This window comes from Passer domesticus, chromosome Z (assembly GCF_036417665.1).
Source record: "Passer domesticus isolate bPasDom1 chromosome Z, bPasDom1.hap1, whole genome shotgun sequence".
NCBI lineage: Eukaryota > Metazoa > Chordata > Aves > Passeriformes > Passeridae > Passer > Passer domesticus.
Genome location: NC_087512.1, coordinates 76,079,094 through 76,096,295, shown reverse-complemented (window position 1 = coordinate 76,096,295; position 17,202 = coordinate 76,079,094). Strand labels below are relative to the sequence as shown.

At 51.1% G+C, this 17,202-nt stretch overlaps 1 protein-coding gene across 1 annotated transcript; it reads left to right on the top strand.

The window, feature by feature from the left end:
- The first annotated feature begins 1,069 nt into the window (after nucleotides 1-1,069).
- Nucleotides 1,070-3,643, top strand: LOC135291262 (zinc finger protein 541-like). Its single transcript, XM_064405295.1, has 5 exons — nucleotides 1,070-1,493; nucleotides 1,828-1,916; nucleotides 2,446-2,532; nucleotides 3,391-3,554; nucleotides 3,625-3,643. Exons 1-5 carry the CDS (start codon nucleotides 1,430-1,432, stop codon nucleotides 3,641-3,643), a joined length of 423 nt encoding a protein of 140 aa, XP_064261365.1. The 5' UTR covers nucleotides 1,070-1,429.
- Nucleotides 3,644-17,202: the final 13,559 nt, after the last annotated feature.

Here is a 17,202-nt window from a genome sequence, read left to right as displayed (position 1 = left end):
GAGCCCACACTGAGCCGTGAGTTTTGGCCTAGGGTTAAAGGACAGCAAACTTGAGGAACGGCGAGCAGGACAACTGCTCCTTCAGAGTCAGGGTGGGATTGGTCCAAGGCCGTGGCTGCACGCCAGGTGTCTCTTGACCACTTGCCTTTCTTACATCCTCCTCCTTCTTCCTCTAGACACATCAATGTTGGCAGTGACTTTCAGGCTGAGCTCCCTGAGGTGCAGACCGGGCCGCCAAGTGAGGATGAAGAGCCTGCAACCCTGGTCTGGAAGCCCTTGGAGGAAGACGACCCTGACCTGGAAAAACCGGACAGAGGTAACTGTCAAGCTTTCCTTCCACTCCTGAGATAGTCGGGCATGTAACGTGCTGGTTTTTGGATAAAAAGGCAGCTTTTGGCAGGCTCTGCTTCTCTCCTTTGTCATGCCCATCTTCCCTTGTGGAAGTGGTAGGGGTAAGGACAATGCTCTGCTTCTGCAGCAGAGCAGGAAAAAGAGCAACTGTGCTGCTCTCCAAATGGGTCAGGGGCATGTGCCACTGGAAGAGGGGAGATTGGCCTCAACTCCTTATGACAAAAGCTGCATGGAAGGGAGAGGCAGCACTAGGTGGGCCCTTGCTTCAGCTGCCCCTTGCTTTGCTCTCGTTTTTGTGCTCTCCAAGCTGCAGGCTTTAGCTCTTGTGCTTTCCTTCTGCCTTGTATGGCAAGCCTTCCCCTTTGTTGGCTCACGGCTGACTTTGGGTGGGTTTTTGTTGTGCTTGCAGTCAGAGAACTGTTGGACATGGCCAGCTCCCGTGGCCTTCCCGGGGCAGCAGCTCAGCTGGAGCTCGCCCTGCACTGCCTGCACCAGGCTGGCGGCAGCGTTCCGGTAGGAAGCGGCTGTTTGGGCGCGGGCAAGAGTGGGCAGGGAATTGATAAGGCCTGGGCAGTGGGACAGCCTTTCCTGGCTGCTCCTTGAAGAAGGGAGTTCACAAGCAGCAGAGCACTCGCTGCCTGCTGTGTCTCGTCCAGCTGCGGCAGGGCTGAGCCCAAATGGCTCCAGCAGGGACAAGATCTCTCCTGGAGGCAGCGGCGCAGGGTCCTGCAGCCTGCTGCCTTGAAAACCTCCTGGAGATCTGTGTTCTCAAAGACATTTTGAGGGACAATTCCCAGAAGCCACAGTCAGCTGAGGCAATTCTGGGTGCAGGAGCAGCAAAATCATGGAGTTGGAGAGGAAAATGCTACCCTTCGGGAGCAGGAGCCAAGGACTGGGCAGCAAATATGAGGGACTGGGAGCAAAGCACAATCTTTGACCCATATGAGAGCCAGTGGCCTGAATCCTCAGCTGAAGAGGCAAAGCGGCTGAAGGGCAGCATTGGTGGGGTTTGGCTCCTTTTTTGTGTTGTGGGGCGGCTCAAGCCGTTTTCCTTTGCATCTTGCAGGAGGCTCTGGAGATGTTGCTCTCGGGGGGGCCTCCAACAGCTCAAGGCCATCCCTTGGCTGATTATCATTACGCAGGTAACCAAAGCCCAGCTTCTTCCTTCTCTGACACATGCTGCCGTGCCCTTAATGGCCGTGTCAAGCATTTCTGCTTCAATTAGTTGTGCTTAAAACCAGCACAAGATCTCGCCTTCTCTGGGGGCAGGGAAAGCACCAGCATCTACTCCTTCAATTTGACTCGTTTTCCATGCTTTTTTCCCTGGGGAATGCCTGCTCTCGTCTTCATCACCTTCTGAGGGAGCAGACATGCACACACGTGAATGATGGTTGGAGCCAGCTTGCTTTCGGCAGCCAGTGGGATCTGCTTCAAGTGGCTAGAGGGATCAATTCAGCTGCTGCCTTTTCTTGACAGGCTCAGATAGATGGACAGCTGAGGAGAAGGAGGCCTTCCAAAAGGCTTTCCACACCTACGGCAAGGATTTCCATCTCATCAAGAAGCAGGTAAAGCCACAGGACATTCCTCACCTTGGCAGATCATCAGAAGGGACATGTTGATTATTGCTGGTACCAAATACTGCACCTATGTCCCTCTCTTCTCAAGTACCAAAACTGTTAAAGTAGTCACAGAACAGGACATGGAAGGCCTGTGTGAAAATGATGATCTGGCCTCTGCAGCCTTTCTCTCCAGGCTGTTTTGGAAGACAAAGCTCTGTTTTGTTAGACTTGTCTCCCATGTGTGCTGCTGCTTCCACAACACCTTGTGCTGGGATAACTGCAATGAAGGGGCAAAGAAGAACTCTGCTAGAGGGACTTGTTGTTTATCTGTGCATTACATGTGTTACCACCTAGCACAATACTCGGTTTATTACATTGCATAATGCCTCTCTGACTCCTGCATATTGATTTCATTTTACACCCTCCTCAATTTTCTCCATGACTTTAATTCCTACTTTACTATGTATTCTCGTAGTTCTCCAATGCACCCTACAGGACAGCTGTTTCAGATTCCTTCTTTTGCTCTTCACAACAGATCCCGAGTAAGACCGTGGCACAGTGTGTGGAGTACTACTACTGCTGGAAAAAAGAGCAGAAACTTGCCAGCAGCACTCTTGCTCAGGTGAGTGGGAAGAAAATCCAGACACGCCAGCAGAGTCAAGAAACTGGCAGAAGGGCACAAACCCTGCTGGCAAGCCACGCCAGACGCTGCTTTGCCTGGCTCCCTTGGTCCCACGCACTGGGAAAGGTTCAGCAGATGCTGCCCTGACTTTTGTTGTGCTGCTAGCCTAAAATACGGAATTCTGGAGCACAACTTTGACCCAACAAAGCAGCACCGCCACCAAAATGGGCTTTGACTCTCTACAAATCGGTTTCTCAAGGGCTGGCACCCTCAGATTCCAATCAGACCCTGCATTCCCCACTGCCTGATAACATCAGCCATCTGGGCTGCCTTCATGGAGATGCTGCCAAATTTTAGAGATCTTTTGTAGCACCCCAGTGTATCCCCAACAAGGAGATGTGCCAGTGCTACGGGACCTTAAATACGTTCCATACCAGCAAAGAGCAATTTGCTTCAGAGAGAGACAGAGAGAAAGAGAGAGACAGATTATTTTGGGTAGGAGAAAATGGGTAATCATGTGTCTTCACTAGTGTGACTGAATGTATAAGCCATGCCCAAGACATGTGGGGAGGAAAACCAGAGATAAATAGATGTTAGGCAGAGAGGTAGAAATCAGACATGTAGAACTAGAGATAGCCACGTATTTATCCCACCCCCTTAGAGCTGTGGTAAAGGGGAGTATGTTCCTGCAAGTGCTGGGTTGGCAGGCTGCCGCAGCCCACTGCCATATCCAGCCCTTTTCTCAGCTCTTTGGGGTTTGGAAGAATTTGCTTAGGCCAATAGATTTTTGGGGTGGATGCTGTGAATTCCAGCTTTCTGAGAGGAAGGAAGCACTGATAAGGATTCTTTGATTTCCAGACTGCAGGCAAACGGAAGAGGAGGAAAAGCCCTCCCAGGAAGGAGACTGGGGAGACCGGGAAGAGAAGCCGCAAGCGGGCTGGCAGCGCGGAGTGTCCCTGCGGCCAGCCGCGCCAGCCGCGCCAGCCAGCGGGAGGCCCCTTTCCGTGCGGGCAGTGCCAACGGTGCGCGAGCTCCTCCTCCTTCTGCTCCCAGCTGCCCCTTTGGCCTAAAGCACGCTGAGCCTTTCCAAAGGCACCACAGGGCAAGCTGAGGCCACTTGCAGGATCGCTCCTGGCAGCCCTGCTCAAGCTTACAGCCCACTTGGAACCCAAACAACTTAGTTCAAACCCAGCATTCCCAGTGAAACCTTGCCATGCCCCAACAAGACACAGCTCATACAAGCAGGAACACATGCATCAAAGCTTGCTTTGATGCTGCTGATCCAATTAAACCTAGGATGAAGCAAAAGGAGGAAGACATTTCAAAGAATTGTAACCAGCAAGATCAGACTCATGGTGCTGATCACTTTACAAATGTGTCACAGCCTGAAAAGGCAGAAATTCATCCAAAAAGGGAGATCTCGGCACTTGGCTTAATGGTGTGTATGAAGTTAACAATGCATGGTTTGTTTCCTGTCTTCCAGAGAGTTTGAAACCATCAAGGAGAGGAACAAGCACAGGAGAAGACATCGCCCACGCAAGGATGCACAGCCTCTCCCCAAGAAGAAAAGGCCAAATTAGCCCTGCATTTGCCCCAGGCAGGCAGGAGTTAGGCGTCAAGAGGACTAGATAGAAATAAGATTGTTTATCAAGTTTTTAGGATTGTTTATTCTTCTATTAATTTACATGATAGGAATCTCTCTCTTTATTAGCTAAGATACATAAGTATTATTCAAGATGTATTAGTAGTGTTAGATTTAGCAATAAATGTAAGAGGTTTGGTGTTTCTATGCTTCAACTTTTCACATTTTGTCTTTGTTGAGACATGATCTGTCTGTACCAAAGTTTGTTCCATTTTGCCTTTTTGTCTGTATGAAATCCCTGAGGCAGTGTTCGTTACATTTCCTTGGTGTTGCACGCACGGCATTTGCCCTGAGAGAGCAATGGGGGCACATGAGTCCCCCCCAGGCCCAGCCCCTGGCTCAGCTGGCAGCACTTCCAGAGGCGTGTCCCCATTACTGCCAATGAAATCATGGTGGAGCTTCCTCCTTTGATTCCTGAACATCTCAGCTGGGAGTGGCTGGGGAGGCTTTGCTGAATTCAGTGCATTGGATCTAAAGGAGTGCTCTTGTCTCACTGTACTTGCTGGGATAAAAGTAGTGGGTTGACGCCTGTGGTAATCGGCGGAAGAAATGCGGCACTCAATATGAGTGATCAGCAAATCTCAAAACGTTATTGGTAGGCACATACATTTATATTGGTGTTAATGAGGCCAATACATATTGCAAAAGGCGAGCTCATTATTGCTTAGTTACTTATCAGCTAACTACGCCTACCTTAGCATTCTTGTGGCTACTATGTTGCATCTGTCCACATCTTTTCTTCATATTTCTAACTAACGATCCTCTCCCCCATCCTGATGTTGCACCAAGGGCACAGTGCCCTTGCCAGGTTTGGACATTGACTGCTGACTCCTATCCTCATCTCCTTGCTTAACTAACGGTATTATATCAGTGTGACCTTTGTCAACTAGCTAGCTGTTCACAAAATCCTCCACAAAAGTTCTCTGTTGTATTCCAGCTCTGGGCTTTTTTCCCATACTGCGTGCGACAAGACTGTAATTTTTGTTATAATTATAGTCACTGTTAGCCATCTAATTTTTAAGAAGGCTCCTGTGATTGATAGGACATTCCTTCCCCTCTCACACAGCCCGGCTCCAGCTTTCTGCTCCTTGATGCTCCTCTCTTGAAGCTCTTCGGGGAGGGACTGCCACGACCTAAGTCACCACCTCGGCTCTCCTTGATGTGCTCACTGCTGGACAGCCATCCCTCGCAGAACATCTTTCCCTCTCTGCCCAGACCTTCCTGATTCAGGGCAGCATCCCAAATGAGCTCCCAGAGAAGTTTCTGCATGTCACTGCTAGCCAGCGTGTCCCCATGCTGGTGCAGGAAAGCTTTGTGAACGGCCACTGCTGGGAAAGCAGGCTGAGGTGGCACAAGCAGCTCCTGCACTGCAGTGCAAGTTTCTCAGAGCTCCTGTCACAGCCCCAGCCCTGCTCCCAGCTCTGTGCGTTCTGCCCCAACAGAAACAGCCGCAGCAGGCAAGAATTTACTGCTTTTGGAAAAATATTTATTTATCAAGATCAAGAAAACAATCATTGTCTGCTAATACCAAGTATCACTATCACTAAATGTACCACTATCACAAAAACAATCACCATCCTCCAATATTAACTATCACTATCGCTAATACAATCACTGTCCTCTAATATCAAAGAACGCTATCATTAAAACAATCACTATCCTCTAATATTAACTATCACTATCATTGAAACAACCACCACCCTCTAATATCAAGTATCCCTATCACTATCACTAAAAGAATCACTACCACTATCACTATTTATGACTATCACTATCACTCTAATATCAAGTAACGCTATCATTGAAACAATCACTATCCCCTAATATTAACTAACGCTATCATTAAAACCATCACTATCCTCTAATATTAACTATCACTATCATTAAAACAACCACCACCCTCTAATATCAAGTGTCCCTATCACTATCACTAAAAGAATCACTACCACTATCACTATCTATGGCTATCACTATCACTAATCATCATCCTCTAAGAGATAGTAGTCCTGCAGGTATTGGTGGTAGGAGGGCCAAGAGGATGCTGTAGGCTGAGGTGACTCCAGGGAAATCCAGTGGTCCCGTGAAGAGGCGTTGTCAGCCAGAGCACAGAAGGAGCAGGTGGGCAGAGGTGACGGGTATGCGCTCATGTTCTTGTACAGCCGGGCGAGCTCTGCTGCAAAGAGCTCAGGAAACAGGCGGCAGCTGTCCCTGAACCCGTTGCCTTGGGCTCTCTCGCCGCTTCCCGCTCCTTCTCCTGGCTCTGCTTCACCTCTAGGCTGACCACAGCTTTCCCAGGAAGAGTCCCAGTCCTGTCCTGTTGCCTCTTTGTCCTCCTGGCTCCTCCTGCAGAAACAGATTTCCAAGAAGACTCCTCACAGATAGCAATTTGGAGCACAGTTTCCTCAGAGCCCTGCTAGGAGCCACCTGGGCGCTCCTGCATGCTGCAAAGACTTCCTTGCCAATGGCAGCAATTAATAACTCACCTGTCTCTCTTCAGCAGCTGATGCATGACTAGATAGCCAGACACTGCCCCAAGCAGAAGCAAAGCTGAGGCTGCTACTGTCCCTACTAGGATGTAGTACTTGCTCGGGTCACAGTGTCCAGCAGTCTCAGCTTTTTGCCCACCGGATGACCCTGGCAGGAGAAGAGACAATGCAAGAGTCAGCATTTGTGCTCTGCACTAGGCATAACCCCACAGTGTGCTTCAGATGCCCAAGGACTGGCACTGCTAGTGGATCAGAACTGACATCTGATGCTGTCTTCAGAGATGGCTTCCTCTGGCTCTGGTGTCTTAGCATCAGGGACCAAGAGGGATCCCATCGAGCTCTCATGCACAAGAGGCCAGTGTGTGCCAGGGAGCAGCACTGCCCCATCTACTCCTCCGGGCTGCAGGCCCGGGCTGCGTGCTGGGCACCTGCAATTCACCCATGGAGAGCACTGCAGGGATGCAGCAGAAATGCTGCTCTTTGCCCAAGACAGCATCTAGCAAGCACTCACCTGAATATTCCTCAGGCTCAGCAAGTGTCCTGGTGTCCTCTATTGGTTCTCTTTTTTCATGTGAGCCTGGCACAATGTCACTTTCTTCCACAGCTAAGGTCTCCGGCACAGTCTCAGAATCTGTCTCTTCAGAAAAACAAGACATTGCACACATTAAGCAGAAGCCACTGCCCCTCAGCACAAGCAGGGTACCATGGCCTGGGCATTGCGGCAAGCGGCGCTGATGAGGCCGCTGTCCCCCCCAAGACAGGAGGAATCGACAGCTGGATTTTCTGCAGTGCAACAAGAAGTGCAGACCCAAACCAGCCAAGACTTAATCAACCAAATGACCCACAGAAGGAGTACCTTCAGGTTCCCCCTCACCCTTGGACTCCAGCTTCAAGCTGTCCCTGAGCCTGAGCTTTGCAAGGGGCAGCCAAGGCTTGCTCTGATGTCATTGCTGCCTCCATGCGGTGCTGAGCGTGTGGCGAACCCAAATTCAGCACTGGCCTTTGCCCAACATCTGGATGCCAATGTCTGCACAGAGCAGCCCTGGCCAGGAATGCTACAACTGCAGCAGCAGCTGGAGATGCCCCTGGCAGTCATCTGGAAGCACAGCTGCGAGCAGAGGCTGTGCTGGACCATCTCTAGGGCTCCCTGCAGGAGGTGTGAAATGCAGTGGGCCTGCAGCAAGACTCTGACTGAGTGCTTCTGGCTGTCCAGGATACAGCACATGCCTACAGGAAGCAAAAGCTCAGCTTCCCGGCTGCCAGGGTTAATAGAGTGGGATATACTAACCAGACGGGGCTTCATGCAAGGCTGCCAGGAGCTCCTCTGGAACATCCGGCAATCCTTCAGGGAACTCTTCAGGAACCTTGTCATCGTTCATCCCTATTGTTAGATTTACAAAAGCACGTTAACCTATGACGGTATTTTTCTCGTGAACAAAACAGGGAAAAGGGGCGCTCCTTTTTGTGAAGGCAGGACAGACTGACTACTCACGCTTGAGGTACCAGCTCGGAGTCAGCACAGTATCTGCCCCTCGCTCAGGGGCTGAAAGAGCACTCTCTGTGTCCACAACTACAAGCAAACACCCACAAGAAGTTACCATCACGTGCACTGCCCTGATGGGCACACCTCAAGGCCTGGATGTGGGAGGCACTGCTAGGGCACGCTCAGGCAGGTCTGCATCCTCACAGCTGCAGGGGGGTCTGGCTGCCCTTGGGACACTGAGCTGGCAGCTCCCACATGAAGGGAAAAGCCGTGGCATGCCCACAAAATCTGTGTGTGGGTCAGCCCTGGAGCCGGACCAGAAGGCTGGCCAACCAGAGCGGAGGGACGGACAGCCACTGCTGAGTGATGGAGAACTGCTGCTGAGCTTCCGGGCCTGACCCGACCCTCCCCACATCCTTGCTCCTTAGGAAGCTCTCTCCATGCTGCACCCTAAAGCAGCTGCAGCCCCTCACACCTCCCCTGGAGCCTCTGCCCCTCTGCCTGCCCCGTGCTGCCTTCCTGGCTCAGCCATCCCGGCTCAGCCATCCCTGCTCCCGGCCCCGCTGCTGCCAGCCAGGGCTGTGTGCTGGCCCCTGCCTGCCTACCTGCTCCCTGCCCAGCTGCTGCAGCACTCTGGGCATTCTGGGCTGGCAGGGCCACGAGAAAGAGCAGCAGGAGGTAGCGGCTCAGGACCATGATCCCCCCTGCTAGAAACACTCTTCTGCTGCTGCTGCTGCTGCTGCTGCTGCTGCTGCTGCTGCTGCTGCTGCTGCAGTGTTGCCCAGAGTGAGCACTGAAGAGCACAGTGGGGCTCTGGAACCTGACATCAAACAGAGCTCTGTGACCTCATACCAAAGTGATGGCTGTGAAGGCCCCAATGTACACCCACGTTGCCTGTGAATTCTTCCACCTCCCCTCTACTGAATTTCCTTCTTCTGCACAGGAATGGAAGGAGCCAAATGGAGAAGGGCTGGAGTATTTTGGAGGCAGCATTGTGCATGGGAATGCAGAGGCACTCATGTCTTATTCCTCAGAAATTCCCTAGAAGAAGACCTGGATGAAGGCTGCTGTAAAAAGCCCAAATTCAAGAGTGTTTCTTTGGTAGTATTTTGGTCTGAAAGAATTGTGGCAAAAACCTGCTTTTCCCATGACTTCTGCTATACTTTCATGACCTTTGATGGCAGCACTGCTTCCATCCTCCACTGTCACACAAACATGGCTGTGCAGTGCTGACGCATCTCCCCCGTCAGCCTGCTTTACTCCCTTTTCCACTTCCAATGCTACTTAAAGCTCTCTCAAGGAGCCCTGCTAACTCTGGAGCCAAGAGCCTTTTTCCCTTTGAGGCAGATGTAGCCCATGTGCCACCATCAGGCCTGCTGTCCTGTAGAGTAACCCACGCTCAAACTCCCACACTGTTGCTGGGAACACCAGGCTGCCGGCCATTCACCTCTAGAGCCTTCCTGGGTCTGGCTCACTGCACGTGGCGGAAGAAAATACCACATGCGGCCCAGATCCCTCAGCAGTCATCCAGAGCCCCTGAGCTCCCTCTGCCTTGTCCTCGGACACCATCAGGCACCGCCACGGGACACACACAAATGTCTTGGTTGCTGCAGATATCAGGTAACACTGCTGGCCTTTTAGCCGAGCAGCTCTTCTGGCAAATAAATATGCATGACTTATGTGTGCCAGGCAACCTCCGCTCAGAAGCTCTTGGACAGCCTTCTAGAGCACCTTTGGTACAGTTGTCCCTGAAGCACCACTTAAGCCCCAGGTGTTTCCAGCTGCAAGCAAAGAGGCACTGACAGATTTCCACCCTTCAGGTCTCTCTCCAAGGCTCGTAAGAGTCCTATGCAGCTGACAAGCTGCAGAAACTCGGCCCATGGCATCCTCTGGAATCAAGCACACATCACTGCCCACCGTGAAGGCCGCAGCCCATAATGAGCAGAGAGCCAGAGCAGGCTGGAGGGTGTCTTGGTGACATCTCCTTCCTACGTAGCACCCAGGCAGGCTGCCCAGCTGCCTCGGCCTTGGCTCTGAGCACCATCTCGGGCCCTCCATTCCTGCCCGAGGGGAGGCACCGATGAACACGGCCCTCCTTTGTTCCTTGAGGGGCCACACGCCCAGGCTCTCCCTTACCGCGCTCCGCGCCATTGTGCTGCTCGGCGGCCCGTCACCAGCTGCGGCACCAGTGTCCCCAGAGCTCCTGTGCTGCTGCTGAAGCCGCCCGCGGCGTCTGGCCCGGCAGGGCGGCAGCGCTGCCCGCAGCCCGCGGCCTCCTCGTCCCCTGCTGCCGCCATTGCGCACGGGGCCCTGAGGGGCGGGCACGGGGTTGCGGGGCTGTGCCGGCCCCGCTTGCCGGGCCTCAGCCCCAGCTGCTGCCGCTGGCTGGCAGCGACCACTGCAGCAGGAAAACACCTCGGGCTTTACTGGAGTGCATACAAAAACTGCCCCTGGGCTTCTCCTTTTGTGTTGCTCTAGCCACTGGCCCGTCCCTTGCTTGCCCGCTATAGCCCTGTTCTTTGCCACTCGCTCTCTATTTTGTTGTCCCTCCAAAGCTTCTTCAACAGTCTCCATCCCGCCCCAGCCCAGCGTTTGCTCTCTCCTGCTCCCTCCTGCTCATTCTGCGTCTCTTCCTCTGTCCCTGCTGCCCCTTCCCGCAGCTCCGGCCCCGTTCCCTGGCCCTCTTTTGCTCCCCTTGTCTCTCCGTTCTGCTTCCTGCCCCTGTCTCTTGGGTCTCTATTTCTCGGCTCCGCTCTCTGGGCCATGCTCGCTTCAGACTCCCAGGCGAACCGCCCCGGCAGCCGCTCTCTGCAGCCGGGACACGGCGGGGAGCTCTCCTGCGGCGGCACGACAGCGGCCAATGGGGCCCGGCACCGGCGCCTCGGCCCTGGCGCCGGAGCGGGGCCGTTCCCAGGCAGCGGCGGCAGCTGGAGCTGCGGCCCGGGAAGCGGGGCCGGCACAGCCCCACAGCCCCGGGCCCGCCCCTCCCGGCCCCAGTGGCAGAGAGCAGGGATGAGGTGGCAAACCAAGGCACTGGCCACTGGACAGAGCAACACACAAGGCAAATGCCAGGCACGCTTTTTGCCGGACCCCATTGAATCCAGAGCTCTTTTGCTGCTGCAGTGGCGTGTCAGCTCCCTCAGAAGCAGCCGAGGCATTTCAGAAAGGGCACTGCAGGGCATGAGCATGCATATGTCCCACAGCTCTCAGTTGTGCATCTGGAAGGCTGCAAGTGTGGGTGTCTATATGAGAAGAGTTTGTGAGGCTTGCTTCAAGGCTTGAGGCACAGCTCTCTTCTGAACAGAGCCTTGGGCTGCCCTCTCAGGAGGTGGCTATCTCAGAGCTGCTGTTATCTCAGAGAGGCCCATGAGAGACAGCGCAGAGGCGCAGCTGCAGCTGCTGTGGAGAGCAGAGGAGAGGAACAAGGCTGAGGAGCTCAGTGGTTCCTCTTCATCACTTTGAAGGGAAGAGCATTGTCTTGGGACAGTCTTTACCACCCGAGCAAGAAGTAGAAGGACCCCCCCAAAAGCCCACTGTCCAGAGATGCCTTCAAGCATCTCTCCGGCAATTGCTGCTGGTAATATCCTCCCCACACACTGCAGGCAACAGTCAGCCTCAACAGCAGCTGTGCTGCGTTCCTTGGACAGCAGCTTTGCTGCACTCACACCTCCAGCTTTGGCTGCAGATGGCCCAGCTGGAGCAGGCATGGGCAAAGGCCTGCAGGACCACCGTCAGTCGGACTCGTGAGCCCAGGACAGCAGTGCCCTGGCATGCTGGTTTCTTGCAGTGCCTCACTTTCTTCATCTGAGACAGGCACTCCGTCACTTCTTTCCACCTGGAAGGCCTTCCTACATTCCATCACTTGAGAAATCGAGCAGGAAATACCCCCATCTATATTGCCTGAGTCTTAATCTTCCTGAACTAAAAGTTAAGTCAAGTCCAAAAACAGGGATAAAGGAGTCTGCAACTGCCACACTCGCTCAAGCAAAAGATCACATCAAAGTTTGTGGTATTCCTCACTCTCCCACAATCCAAGCAATTATTGAAAGAGCACATCAAACATTAAAATGCATTTTAGATCAACAGAGAGGGGGAGCAGAGGTCACACCGCAGATGAGACTGAAGAAAGCTTTGTATGTTTTTAATTTCCTAAACAGTTCGTTTTGCAGAAGCTGATCCATCAATTTTTAGGCATTTTTCAAATAACACGCAGGCGAAACTGAAAGAAAATCCACCTGTTTTAATTAGAAACCCTGAATCTGGACAAATTGAAGGTCTTTTCCAATTAATAACCTGGGGTAAAGGGTATGCTTCTGTCTCTACAGTTGCTGGAATTAGGTGGGTCGCAGCCAAAAATGTCAAACCATATCGCACCCCAGAACGTGTTGACGAGTCCAGAACCGAGGAAGCAAGTACGCAGATGTGAGCCGAGCACAGACATCCCTGGTCACGCCTGACGTTCCTTGTTCATTGGTGGAACCTGCAAATTCTGGCTTTGTATTAATGTTATTTTAAGTGTGTCAATTGTATGTCAAATGTTTGTTTTGTAGAGCTGACTTTTGGCTAAAGTTTAGATTTTTGTTTTCGTTGAAAGCAAAATTTTAGAAATTGATATATATGTAAGGATTCTGCCAAAATTTAGCTCATGGATAGGATGAAGCAAATGCAAGTTGTATGTTGGTATTGGTGGGTTTTAATTCTTTTTTGTCGTGCAGATTTGCCTGTGGAACAACCAAAACCAAATGTTTGGGTGACCTTAGCCAAGGCAGCCGGCTCAGATACCCTATGGTTGTCTAATTCGGAACCAGAAAAACCTTTCTCAACCTGTCTGGTTGGTGTGCCAGTAAAAGAGTTGCCTTTAGTCAAAAAACAATCCAATGGTAAGCCAGGTGAAATTGACAATGGAAACAATCCCACACTGAATTGGAACCTTTGGGCCAAAAAACTTCCGAGGTCAGCTTCTGAACCCCAAGAATTGGAAATCCTTGGTTCTTTAACAATAGATTTTTGCTTTACCTTCATAGCTAGTGCTTGGCGAAAAGGTGATCCTCCAAATTTCAATGTTACTCCCCATTACTTTGCATATAGAAATTTGAGGTTTTGGTGTAATTCTTCAAACAGTTGGGATGTGCTTCCTGAGGCTGACCTACATCTACGGCAATTGCCTAAGGGATATTGGTTCATTTGTGGAGACAGGGCTTGGCAAGGCATTCCAGCACACCTTGAAGGTGACCCTTGTGGCATTGGGATGCTCACTGTAATCGCACCCTCAGCTAAAGCGGTCATGAAAAGGAAACAAAAGAAAACAAGATCTGCTCATCATTACGATGAGAACTGTCAGAGTGATTTCATGCCTTGAAAAGCTGCAAGAAGGGTTTCAGCAAGTATATTTTTACCCCAATTGACTTCAGCAGTGGCTTTGAAACAATTAGATCCAGTTGGGTGTTGGCTGAGCAAGCAAACTAATGCCACATCCTCTGCCATTAGTGATATGTTGTCCGATGTTGATAGTGTTGGACATGCTACCCTTCAAAACAGAGCAGCAATTGACTTTCTTTTACTGGCACATGGACATGGTTGTGAGGAATTTGAAGGACTGTGTTGTATGAACCTGTCTGATCATTCGGAATCCATTCACAAAAGCGTACAAAAACTGAAAGATTTGACAGCCCAAATTAAAGAGGATGGTGAATCCTGGTTGGATGATCTGTTCCAAGAATGGAGCTTTGCACCTTGGCTAAGGCAACTTTGCAAGATAGGTCTCTATTTATTGGGTGTTTTGTTAATGCTTCATCATGGCCACACTGTGGGTCAGCAGCCTGTCTTTGAAAGTGGGAGAAGAAGGATGTTGTGCCACTGAGGCAAGAAAAGTGGTTTCCAAGGCTGTTCACAGGACACCCCAGGAGCTCGTCAGACAGCACAAGCTCCTGGGAGCGCTCAGTGTCTCTGACAAGCTCAGGAGGAGCTGGGCCCAGGGGCTGTTCAGCAAGGCCCAGGCCTCACAAGCTTTTCTCAGGCCACCGTGTGGCCGGACAAGGCCGGGGCATTCACCACCACAATCTGAAGCACAAAGTTTTGATGCAGGGTAAAAAGCCATGGCCCAGTGGAAGTGGGCTGTGTCCTCAGGCCTGTGGGAGAATCACAATGCAGATCCTTGTACTACTGATTCCATCTCTCCCACTTTCCTAAGTTCTTGGTGGCAAGGTCATTTAGGTTAGACACACAGCTCACTGTAGCTTTCTGCACAATGAATTAAAGTGAGATTACACATCCCAAATCATGTTCTCTTACCGTTTAACTGACTGATTTGAGGAATTTCTGGAGCAGCGAACTTGCTTCCTCAAATATTTACTGTGTGTGGCACAGAGAACAGAGGAAAGATTTAATATCAAAGGCATCGCCCAGGCAATGCTCTTTTGACAAGTTCTGCCCTGAGCTTTCCTGAGGAAGATCGGAAAGGTTCAGTGTCACTAGCACAAGCTCCTGCAATGGCTGCTGGCCAGCAGAGCAGGGCTGGCAGCTGGGAAACAAGTCTTGCCACAAGCAGCAGCTCAACCAGGGCAGCAAATCCAGAGCAGGGAAGGAGCTGATCTGAAGGCCAAACCCCCTTTTAGCTCCTCCCAAGAGGGCTGGAAGAGTTCCTCATCCCAGTGAGGTGCAGTGCTGGACCCCACAGCTCTGTGTGAGCACTGGACAAAAGTTTGCTTCCACTGGCTGGTGCGATGGTTTCTGCAGGACCTCTGGGCTCGTGTTTGTGCTGGACACAAGGAGGAGACAAGGAGCCAAGTGCACTGACACACCTTTGCCTTGAGCATAGCCCGGCCTGGACCAAAAACACTGCAAGGTTTCCCCTTTGGCCCATGTCTCGAAACATCAGGTGCACTGTTTGATGACTCAGGTTGGTTTGGTGTCTTTCCCTCAGAAAGACTGGGTTTGTCTCCCTCTGTGCCTTCCCCTCAGCAGCATTGCGGATGTTCCTGTGTGAAGCCATCTATCCCATGCAGTTTGAGACAACTTAAAACATAAGTTGCGTCCTCTAAACTGTTCCAACAATCCCCTTCCAGCAACAGGAAATGAAAACTAAAGAAAAAAGGCCAGTGACTTCTAGATATCAAACTGTCAGACCTCACTGTCCCCCCTCTGCAACAAAGGCCCAAAATGCCGGAGGACAATCCCCCAGGACACGGGTCACAAGATGGCTCCGGGTTCTCCCTCAGGAAGAACAGGAGCTGTCACAGAGCAGTTCCAGCAGCAGATGAAAGTTCGGTGGCTCGTCTGGCATCTGGCACTTTCTCCCAATGGCAGAGCTCTGTGGAGTGCTCACGGCAGGGGAATCAGCTGGGCTGGAGCCCCTCGTGTCTTTTCTGCCCAGCGTGGCACAGCTCACACTCTCGGGCTGGGAGCGGGGCCGCTCCGCTTCTGCCAGCACGATGTCCCTGGGCTTGGACAAACAGTTTTCTGCTCAGAGAGCCCTGCAGACTGTTCCACATATCTTTCATAAAGCCCATAAAAACAACTCCAAACACTGCCTACAGCAGCTTTCAGAAAGGGCTGCAGAAATCCAGGACAGCTTAAAGCGAGAGTCAGAAGGCTTTTGTCTTGTTCCTGCCTGCAGAATTCTTGATGATCTGATGCAATTTTATTCAAATGTAACATGGGATCTGAGTTTTTCTATTAAAATATTTCATGATGAGTGCAAGCCTCGAGAGCATGAGGTACAGGAGTGATGTGCGAAACCATGAGCATATCCTCCAGAGTGGCCAGTTTAGTTGTCCATTTTACTATTCTTGTATTTATTCTACACTAATAAGCAAAATCAAGCTTTGCTTGGATGTAAAACAGGCACGGCATACACTACAGTCCTCACAGGATCACCAGGGCTGGCAGTGACAAAGCATGCAATCTGCTTCATTGTGAACCACTACAGAGCTACATCACAATGTGGGTTTAAGTAGCATGGTATTATTAAGACCTCCTTTTTTGCATGAGATACAAAAAGGAGGTCCCACATGACCTTCATGCAAGCATGCAGTAAAGAACTGATCCTGCTATCCTAACAAAGCTTTGGCTTTGGCATTTACACTCTTCCCATTCATCTTTTGACGCAGACACTCCAGGTTTTCCCCCACCCCTGCAAGGCTGGCAGTTGCTGTTTCCCATTTACTGTCCTTCCCTAGAGCCAGTACAGCGGCTGGTGAAACTAAAAGCCCTGAGATCTGGATATTATGAAGGAGAATGAAATGCTAATTAAGTGTTCACATTAGTAATACCCAGGTCTGCACTTCCCAGTGCTCTGAAGCAGCAGCTGGAGGTCCTTGCATTGTTCCTGTTTGTGGATGTTCATGTTTCAGGGCTGCAACAGCAATGGCTTTGAGGAGGGACAAGAATGCCCCTATTCAAACAGTGGCTGTGCAAGGAGATGTGAAGTTTCACTGCCCTTTTTAGAATATTTTAGAAAGATCTAAGAGAATATTGTGGCATGGAGCAGGTCCCTAATTGTGTCTCCAGAGAAAGCCCCAAAGCACACGTTCACTCTGCTGCTGACGGCAACCCCATAAGCACACGGACTTGTTTTCCCTGCAACACGCCACCCTGCCTGGGCTTTACTAGGCCAGGACTAGACTCATAGCTAAGCAAACACATGCAGCCACGTGACATAGAGTTTTCCCATCAGAAAACCTATTTAACACATTCACACACAGTTTCTTCTGTAATATCAGAAGCTGGCAACCATGAGGACTTTGCTGTCAAGAGCTTACAATATGCATTGGGCCCAGGAAGTGTTTTCCCTTAAGGCAAAGCAAATTGAAATGTGAACTTTAAAAGCTTCAAAAGACTATGAAAGGAAACTGCAAAAGAATTTCTGGATAGGGAGTATTGTCAATGATCATGCAGCCCACCAAGCAATTCTGGAGCGGAATCCCGAATTGCTTGTTCCAGCTATGCAAGAATTCATTACCCTGGCAAGCACTGGTGCATGGGAACAAATGATCCCTCAGCTCTGGGCTGAATGGCACGCAGGCTGCACTTTAGGTTTGAGGAAACCTTGTCACTCGTTA